We start from the raw sequence: 10,489 nt of genomic DNA on the forward strand, positions 1-10,489 counted from the left end.
AAGCAGGTACGCGACTCCATCCACTTCTGGACCTTCATCTCCACGGCAGCTGCCTGCGGAGACCTTTCTCCGCCCCTGTCCTCTGTAGGGACAGGAAACACTGGTGTTTGGTGGTGGGAGGGGAGTATTTAAACCTTTCTCTGCTTCCTGCCCCTACAGAGGTCAGGGGTCAATCTCCTTGGAAAATATAAGTCATGAATAGAATATATTTGTTGAATATGGAGTACCGCACACCATTGTCGCTGGTGCTAGCAAGGACTTGGGAGTCGTAATCCAATAGTAGAAAATTGAAGCGGTCTATGATTTGGGGATGGCTTCCTGTCAAGGGTGGCGCTGACAGGAAGCCATCCCCAGATCATAGAGCGCTGAAGAAGGCACTGACGGGCCGAAATGTCCGGTCGCCATATTGAAATGTATATGACTTCCCTATATGTCCTGTAATTGCACTGGATCATGATTTTCATATGATGAAATACTATTAAAACGTAACTTTACGGCAAATAAAAAAGCTGTGTGCTGCAATTTTCTACTAATGAACAGAATATATGTGATCCAGCCCAGACCTTCTCTACCACTAACTACAGATAATCAGACCGGTGAAGAAGGTCCGCCTGGACCGAAACGTACGGTCGCCATTATTATAGAGAGCGGTTAACCAAACTAATTCATGATGTAACTGGATCACGATTTGTATGATATCGCACCAATAAAATATTGAAATTGCAGCTGAATAATCTGTGTGCCGCAATTTGCATACTACTAAATAAGAATATACAGTCCTTGCTGGCACCAGTAATTATAGTGTGCGGTGCTCCAATTCCAATATTAATGAACAGAATATATGTCTTCCTAAACAGGATTTCTCAGATGTTTTATAGAAGTCGTAACGTGACATCAATTAAGCTTTTATATCCAAATATACAACCTGAAATGAAGACAATGTCTATGACCCAGTGATATATTGTTTCCTTATATTGTGGCCATATGGCTTCTCTCTTGTGTGACTTCACTAATGACCCCTAATTATGGCTTTAGAAACAAAAACATTTTTCTCATTCTGAATGCAGCTTCTCTCATGTGTGATTCTTCTTGTGTTTTAGAAGATTTGATTTATCTGAAAAACGTTTCCCACATTCTGAACATGAATATGGCTTCTCTCCTGTGTGACTTCTCTCATGTGTAACAAGATTGGATTTCTCTGTAAAACATTTCCCACATTCTGAACATAAATATGGTTTCTCTCCTGTGTGATTTCTCTTATGTATAACAAGACTTGATTTCATTGTAAAACATTTCCCACATTCTGAACACGAATACGGCTTTTCGCCTGTGTGACTTCTCTCATGTGTAACAAGATATGATTTTTGTCTAAAACATTTCCCACATTCTGAACATGTATATGCTTTCTCTCCTGTGTGAATTCTCTCATGTTTAACAAGAATTGATTTCCATGTGAAACATTTCCCACATTCTGAACATGAATATGGTTTCTCCCCTGTGTGAATTCTCTCATGTTTAACAAGATCTGATTTATATATAAAACATTTCCCACATTCTGAACATGAATATGGTCTCTCTCCTGTGTGACTTCTCTCATGTATAACAAGATGTGATTTATATATAAAACATTTCCCACATTCTGAACATGAATACATTTTCTCTCCTTTGTGACATCTTCGGTGTGTAGAAAGTCCTGAGCTGTTTGTGGATTCTTTACCACAATGAAACCATTTAATCCTTTTTTGACTTGTACTTGCGGTAACAATCTGTGATTGGTCAGGAGATGGTTCCTCATAACTAGAAGGATTATATGACAGATCTGTACTGTGAAGTCCTGGATGTACATTAAGGGTAATGAGGTTTTCTCCTGAAGAGCGCTGCATGATATCTTCATCTAGTGGTAACATAACATTTTCACATTTCTTACTGGGATTTTCTGTTAAGATAAAAATGAAAATTTATTTTAAAGTTTTAACTGATAACATTCAAATGAGGCTGGAAGTTGATCCAGCAGGAAGGAGAAGTGTTCATTCATTTGGAATCCATTCCTGACTTTGGCCAAAAATACTGCACTTGTGATCCCAGCCTTACAAAGCTTCTATAACTTCCTGACAAAGTCCAGGATTCTGGTTTACACCAGGTCATGACTTTTATTACACACAGTAAATAATGACTTAACAAAACGAAAAAATTTGAAAAGCCTGACCATGTCTGGAAACGAGCCCTGCTCTCTGCCAACACATTTTGCCTTTCAACAGAAACTAGACATCATTTGAATAAAACAAGGAGCATCATAATTAGAGCTGGTGAAGTGGGGCCTAATGGTTTGGAGCTGGTTTGCTGCCTCATGGTCTGGACACCCTGCAACCATTGGGTAAACAACTGGGCAGATTTACTAATCCTGTTTAAAACGTACAGAGTAAATCTAGAGATGCTCCACATTTATCACAGGAGCTTGGGCTGGAGGACAGATCTGCTGCACAGCTACACAAGTCTGTCTACCTCTATACCACTTAGTGGTTGGCTTTTCTGTCACAATGGAGCATCGTAAGCCCCGCCCCTGCAGAACCTGCCTGTTGTGTCTATATGTGGAACCTTAAAATCCCCCCTTTTTGGACAGATTATAAGAGCAGCACAGATCAGTCACTGGTATCTACCAGCAAGTTCACACAGAGCAGATCAGCTGCAGACATTTCTGTGACTGTCCCGCTACCCTGAATGGGGCTTGTAATAATCCATGCACCTGCTGCAGAAACACCCAATATATGGAAATGTCTACAATAAATGTGCCCTGTGTGAACACGCTCTAATGCAGCTGGAACATTCTGGGACATGCAATTACTGCTAGAAGTCACACGTTCAGTCTGAAGGGGATGAGCAGATAATCGCTGAAGTGATGGACAACAGGATCACATTTAGCAATTTAAAGCCGATGTCAGACAAGAATTTTACTACAAATTTTTCCCATTTTATTGAGACACCAACGACTTACATAACACACGCCTGTTCTACATCGATGACAAACAGTCGTACAGGGGCGGACATTGCCCATAAACTCCATGTATGATCTACAATATATATACAATGCAGAACACGGATTGTACAAGACGTCTCTGTAGTATAGTCTACTATACCGGCCCGATGGAGGCCAGAAGGACACGCTCTCATCATGTGACTGGAGCCCTATGGATATGACTGACATATAAAGAACACGTAGCCTCTAATGTAATGTGAGAAGAAACTGTGGAGATCCTCCATTACATGTCACTGCACACACGTGTATACACTGCACATGACGGGTCTTACCTTGTGATATAAGAGGCTGGTGCTCCTCCATTACAGGTCACTGCACACACAGTGTATACACTGCACATGACGGCTCTTACCTTGTGATATAAGAGGCTGGTGCTCCTCCATTACATGTCACTGCACACACGTGTATACACTGCACATGACGGCTCTTACCCTGTGATATAAGAGGCTGGTGCTCCTCCATTACATGTCACTGCACACACGTGTATACACTGCACATGACGGCTCTTACCTTGTGATATAAGAGGCTGGTGCTCCTCCATTACATGTCACTGCACACACGTGTATACACTGCACATGACGGGTCCTACCTTGTGATATAAGAGGCTGGTGCTCCTCCATTACATGTCACTGATCACACATGTATACACTGCACATGACGGCTCTTACCTTGTGATATAAGAGGCTGGTGCTCCTGCATTACATGTCACTGCACACACGTGTATACACTGCACATGACGGCTCTTACCTTGTGATATAAGAGGCTGGTGCTCCTCCATTACATGTCACTGCACACACGTGTATACACTGCACATGACGGCTCTTACCTTGTGATATAAGAGGCTGGTGCTCCTCCATTACATGTCACTGCACACACGTGTATACACTGCACATGACGGCTCTTACCCTGTGATATAAGAGGCTGGTGCTCCTCCATTACATGTCACTGCACACACGTGTATACACTGCACATGACGGCTCTTACCTTGTGATATAAGAGGCTGGTGCTCCTCCATTACATGTCACTGCACACACGTGTATACACTGCACATGACGGCTCTTACCTTGTGATATAAGAGGCTGGTGCTCCTCCATCACATGTCACTGCACACACGTGTATACACTGCACATGATGAATCTTCCCTTGTGATATAAGAGGCTGTTGCTCCTCCATTACATGTCACTGCACACACGTGTATACACTGCACATGACGGGTCTTACCTTGTGATATAAGAGGCTGGTGCTCCTCCATTACATGTCACTGCACACACGTGTATACACTGCACATGACAGCTCTTACCCTGTGATATAAGAGGCTGGTGCTCCTCCATTACATGTCACTGCACACACGTGTATACACTGCACATGACGGCTCTTACCTTGTGATATAAGAGGCTGGTGCTCCTCCATTACATGTCACTGCACACACGTGTATACACTGCACATGACGGCTCTTACCTTGTGATATAAGAGGCTGGTGCTCCTCCATCACATGTCACTGCACACACGTGTATACACTGCACATGATGAATCTTCCCTTGTGATATAAGAGGCTGTTGCTCCTCCATTACATGTCACTGCACACACGTGTATACACTGCACATGACAGCTCTTACCTTGTGATATAAGAGGCTGGTGCTCCTCCATTACATGTCACTGCACACACGTGTATACACTGCACATGACGGCTCTTACCCTGTGATATAAGAGGCTGGTGCTTCTCCATTACATGTCACTGCACACACGTGTATACACTGCACATGACGGGTCTTACCTTGTGATATAAGAGGCTGGTGCTCCTCCATTACATGTCACTGCACACACGTGTATACACTGCACATGACGGCTCTTACCTTGTGATATAAGAGGCTGGTGCTCCTCCATTACATGTCACTGCACACGCGTGTATACACTGCACATGACGGCTCTTACCCTGTGATATAAGAGGCTGGTGCTCCTCCATTACATGTCACTGCACACACGTGTATACACTGCACATGACGGCTCTTACCTTGTGATATAAGAGGCTGGTGCTCCTCCATTACATGTCACTGCACACACGTGTATACACTGCACATGACGGCTCTTACCTTGTGATATAAGAGGCTGGTGCTCCTCCATCATGGCCTCCTTGTACAGGTCCTTGTGTCCTTCTATATACTCCCACTCCTCCATGGAGAAATAGACAGTGACGTCCTGACACCTTATAGGAACCTGACAACACAATGACACCGTCATCACCCAGACCCCTCCAGTGCTGTTACTGGGAAATTTCCCAGCATTCCCAGCAGTGTCACCTCTCCAGTCAGCAGCTCCATCATCTTGTGGGTGAGTTCTAGGATCTTCTGCTCATGTATCAGGGGGTGAGGGGGAGGCTCTGTGATGGGGGGAGGGGTCCTGCTCCGCCCTCCTGACTCCTGGAGATGGATGATGGGAGTCACACAGTCCCCCGATGTCTTCTTCACTATTGTGTACTCCTGTGGATGGAGAGAGACACTTAGGGAATAAACCCTTCAGGGGCCATGTGCTCTCCTCCGGCCCTCTCCTCCTGGTACAACGTGCCTACTTACCTTCTCATGGCTCCTACAACATGACTATTGGTCACTGGTCACATGAGACATCACTCACCATACTGGGGGCTGATCTTCAGGTTCTCCATCACTTGGAAGGTCTGGAGGCCGTTCTCCAGGACCCTGGACTCTTCCTATCACTTCCTATGATGGATTCTCCCTCCCGATGTCTGACTTGTTACAGAATACAATAAAGAGGAGAGAAATCTAGAAAAGTTTACCTCTCCGCTCAGCAGGGAGATGATCTCCAAGGTGAGGTCTAATATTCTTCTGCTGATCTCCTTCCTGTCCATCCTTGGTGGTCGTTCAGGAGAAGAGGAGAGAACTGGAGGAGCTGGAGGCTTCTAGTACTGCAGGCGCCTTTATGAGAAGAGGAGAGGAAATCATCCAGGGGACAAGACCAGATGTCACCTCCAGAACCGCACTTCCTGAGCCTGGAGGGGCCCCGCTTCTCAGAGCCCCCACCACATGGATTCCAGGGGCCCCAACATGGAGATCTCTGGTGGCTCCACAGGAGATAAATGTCTGATAGATGCAGGTCCCACCTCTGGGCTGTGCTCAGCTGTGTCCAGAACTCCTAGAGAAGAGACTGGAGAGAGCTGAGCTCAGGCCGGGCCCCGCTCCATTCATTCTCCTCCTGGAGGTAGGGGCCCCTCACCAGGACAGTCAGGGGCCAGCGAATGATGACAACCCCCACTATCCCACTACTCCTCCCCCATCATACTAAGCTGAGGAGCGGAGAAGGATTCCTTGTGTGTAATGGAGGAGAATCTCCAGAGGTGACATGTCTGAGCTCTCCACCACACTGTCTCCTCACAGCTCATCTTACCTGCAGGCTGGAGGAATGGCTGATACCAGAGAGAACAAGAGCCCTGACTACCGACCAGGACCTGCCCAGTATCTGCTGCACTGCCAGAGCTGAAGGACCTGCGGTGACGTCACCGTCATGTGATCAGGGGGCGGGGCTCAGGAGAGGAGAAGAGAAGGCGAAGGACCTGGGGTGACGTCACTGTCATGTGATCAGTGCAGGGGGCGGGGTTCAGCAGTGGGGAGAGGAGGTGGTGTAGGACCTGTGATGATGTCACTGTCATGTGATCAGTGAAGGGGCGGGGTCAGCTGTAGAGCAGAGGAGTAGGAGGAGCTGTAATTGTGGTCATGTGACATGTGAGGGATGATCCTTGTATATAGAAAGCATTTTATGATTTCTTTCCTACTAGAGATGGGAAGTTCGGATCTTTTTCATGAATCGGATCTTCGGTTCACTTGCTGAGTCGGCTCTCAAGTGAACCAAAGGTCTGGAGGGACTCGCTCCTGGCAAACACAGCTCTGCTGCAGTGAATGCAGTGGAGCAGACTGGGATGTAATTACAATGTATAGTTATTGCAGGGACTCAGATAATTGTCAGAGTTTATTAGTTAAAAGAATCGTGTCACTGAGTCCCTACCAGACTTCCTGCTCTGCTACAGCATGTAGCAGAGCTGTGTGTGTACAGGGTGCATGTTGCAGTGTAGCATGATGCTACTCTGCTGCATGCACCCTGTACACACACAGCTCCGCTACATGCTATAGGGGAGACAAGGAGCCGCAGAGCAGGGAGCCCGGCAGGGACTCGGTGACACAGTCTGTGACTCATTCCATTCTTTTAACTAATAAACTCTCAGACGATTCTCTGAATCCCTGCGACTCCCCCTGTGCTGTGAGTCAGTGCTGGCTGCCTCTGATTGGTTGGAGGGTGGTGAGGGGCGGGACTAGCTTCCACTGTAGGCTCCTATTACACTGCCTGCTTCACACGGATCAGTCAGAGGAACCGGCTCCTCCGGTTCAGTGACAGGAATCCATTCAAAAGAACGATTCGTTCATGATCCGGACATCACTATTTCCTACAGAACTGGAGAAATGCTGGGAGTTGTAGTTCTCTCCTCTGAAACCTACAATAACAGCCTGGAGTGTCACCTCTGAGATATCATATAACATTCTGTACTCTTCTCCTCTGATATATAACAGTCTGGACATTGTGAGAGTTGTAGTTCTCTCCTCTGGACATGCTGGGGGTTGTAGTTCTCTGATATAACAGTCTGGACATTGTGAGAGTTGTAGTTCTCTCCTCTGGACATGCTGGGGGTTGTAGTTCTCTGATATAACAGTCTGTACAGAGCTGTGGTCACCTCTCTAGAGTCTCCTATGGACGACATGAAGACTGAGATGTAATTGTTCCCGGGAATGCAGGTCTGAAGAGGAAGCCCCTGATGGAGAATTCAGGATAAACTGTTTCCTCCTCTGAGGAGGAGAAGAATAAAGAGGGGAATATTCATTCTAAGGGAAGAAAGTAACAAAGAGATTGTTCATGTCCGACCGGTTGGGGGACCAGGATGAGGACCAGGGGGTCTCCACCTGTAGGGTTCTAGGGCCTTCAAAGTGGTTGAAGCTTTGAAAAAAGCTATGATGGCCGAATGTAAACATCCTGGAAATGATCCAGTTCAGTCCGGATTCACTATAGACCGCCTCTCCTTACTGAACAGGTCTTCTGCTGCCTAATGTGGGAAGCTGTTCTGGTCTGGGTTGGGGACCTACACCTCTACTCAGGAGCTGCTGTACCTGAGAGAATAAGGCCAAACAGTCATCTGCTCAGTTTTCTTCTGTGGAAGTGTAGACGTCATCAGATCTTTCATCTGCATAAAGTGAATCATCTATTGAGGTGAATGTGTCTGCCCTCATCGGAGCACAAAGTACTCAGCTTCAGGCCTGTAAAGTACAACTTAGTGGGTTCCTCCTTCTAAAGGTAATAAAGCTATAACCAGATTATCTTGGAATTCTGTTGTACCTACAGAGACAGAACTATGAGTTTGACGCCAGTCTGTGGTCGCTCCTCTAAGCTGAGAGAACCCTACCCTCAGGTTGCTGTGGCTGCTTATATTGTCTCCAAAGTCCAAGGAAATGTATCCTTCAGGTCTAGAGTTCCAGCTATGATACGTTAGCTGTGATGCCAACTCCTAACACATGAGTTGTCAGAAAAATCTATGGTCTAGATTACGACGGGTAAGTTGCTCTCTGGTATGAGTCAAGTAGACTCATGGGTTCAGAGCTGGATAGGGTAATGGAGACCTTATCATATATGAAATGATTATTACAGCAGTTCTTCAGGGTAAAGATATACCCTTCATAGGTAGAACATCTCCACTGACGTTCCTGATGTCAATACTGAGACAAGAAGATATAAAGCCTTGACAGAGTCAGTCCGGATGGCTGCATATTTTATAATCTCAGCTAAGGTGGTCGTAACTCCGGAGTGAGGAGCAAGGTGTTATGCTCCTGCAATTCACAGCCCATCTGTTCTGGATCTTCTCAGCTATTCACACCTTTATGTAGTGGTGTCCTCTATAGCTGCCTCCTTAAGAACACAGAGAATTTCTGTGGTTCCATACCTGGATGATTGGCTATCTTCAGGATTCTAGACAGTTCTTTCAACACCTGTGCTGGGGAAAGTATCTTGGCAGCGGAGGGTTTTAGGCATCATGGAAGGACTTGCAGAGGTAGCTTCTTGAGCCTTATGACACATATGACCTCTATATAGAGAAGAGATCCTATCTCACGGACGTTCCCACGACAGGTGGCAGGAGATCGGTGAGACAGGCAACACGTGGTTTGATCTGACATGTTTTCCGTTTGGATCAAATGAGGTCTGTGTTGTTTCTGGTACTTGCCGCACCTTCTTTCCCCAGGTGTGGTTATTATGGTCATTTAACCTTCTCTATTTATTGTTGTTTCTCCCACTATGCTATGCGGTTTATAGCTTCAGTTGGAGTTGTAGGTAGCTGGTGTGTGGATCTCGGCTGAGTTCCTGGTGCTGCCATAGCCACTTGAAGTTAAAGGGAATCTGTCACCTGGTTTGAGCATATTAAGGTGTTACTACTGCCATGTACAATAAAATACCTTATTTCCAGCTGTAGTCTTCATTTTAAGTTTCATGGTTTAATTAGCAATAAAATCAACTTTATATGTTATGCAAATGAGTGTCCAAGGTGCCCAGAGGGGCGTTATTATCCTCCTCTGGAGCCCAGGAACTCCCCCGTATAGTGCCCAGCCCGCCTTCCTTCAGAGCCCAAGCACGCCTCTTCCAGCATAAGTAACTGCCCACACCCAAACCCCTCCGCTATGTGAAATCTCACGCAGGCGCAATACATAGAAACATAGAAACATAGAATGTGTCGGCAGATAAGAACCATTTGGCCCATCCAGTCTGCCCAATAATAATACCGCGGACTGCCTGCGCCTGCGCGATGTAGAAGCTCCTGAGGGCAACAGCTTCAAATCTGTCACGGGTATACGCCAAGCCCAGTGACAAATTGAAAGCTATTGTTAGGACACTGGGTATTCCTGTGTATGAACTCACCTTCCTCTGGGGTCTGTTCATACTGGTAGTTAGTCAGGACTTTGATTAGGGTTTTACTAGGAGGTGTCTATCTACTTTCCATAGTTTCCAGGCCTTATTCCCTCGCCCCTTTCCTCCTATGTTCGGTGTGGTGTTTCCCTCCCACACCCGAATGTGACATTATAAACCGCCAAAACCGTCATTTATTTGCTTGTTTCAGTGCAGCAATGGATCCTATTGCTGCAGGGGCTGTCTTTGGAGGTAGCTGACCTCCGCACGAACGTCTCGCAGGTCCAGAGACCACAGGCTGCTGGTCCTAGTGGCGGTTACCAGGTCTCGAATCTAAAGTTTCCCTCCCGGACAGATTCTCTGGGGAAAGTGATAATTTCATTTTGTTTAGGGAAGAGTGCAAATTGTATGTTAGGCCACGTCCACACTCCTCTGGGGATGAGATTCAGAGAGTTGGTGTGGTTATTTAGTTGCTTAAAGGGGACGCTCAGTCATGGGCTTTTTCTC

General features: G+C 46.2%; 1 protein-coding gene across 1 annotated transcript; it reads right to left on the bottom strand.

Annotated features, from left to right (window-relative positions):
• Positions 1-238: 238 nt before the first annotated feature.
• LOC120992049 (gastrula zinc finger protein XlCGF17.1-like) lies at positions 239-5,195 on the bottom strand. The gene is made up of 2 exons (XM_040420811.1): positions 5,125-5,195; positions 239-1,936 (listed from the first exon to the last, which is right to left on the bottom strand). Exons 1-2 carry the CDS (start codon positions 5,156-5,158, stop codon positions 1,074-1,076), a joined length of 897 nt encoding a protein of 298 aa, XP_040276745.1. The 5' UTR covers positions 5,159-5,195; the 3' UTR covers positions 239-1,073.
• Positions 5,196-10,489: the final 5,294 nt, after the last annotated feature.

The sequence above is a fragment of the Bufo bufo genome, chromosome 2 (assembly GCF_905171765.1).
Source record: "Bufo bufo chromosome 2, aBufBuf1.1, whole genome shotgun sequence".
NCBI classification, from domain to species: Eukaryota; Metazoa; Chordata; class Amphibia; order Anura; family Bufonidae; genus Bufo; species Bufo bufo.

Bases quoted from the DNA above. Each gene is read 5' to 3' on its own strand.
- LOC120992049 (XM_040420811.1), bottom strand. From the start codon at position 5,158: ATGATGGAGGAGCACCAGCCTCTTATATCACAAG. The intron at 1,937-5,124 runs GTAAGAGCCGTC...TTATCTTAACAG, and splicing joins CCAGCCTCTTATATCACAAG to AAAATCCCAGTAAGAAATGT.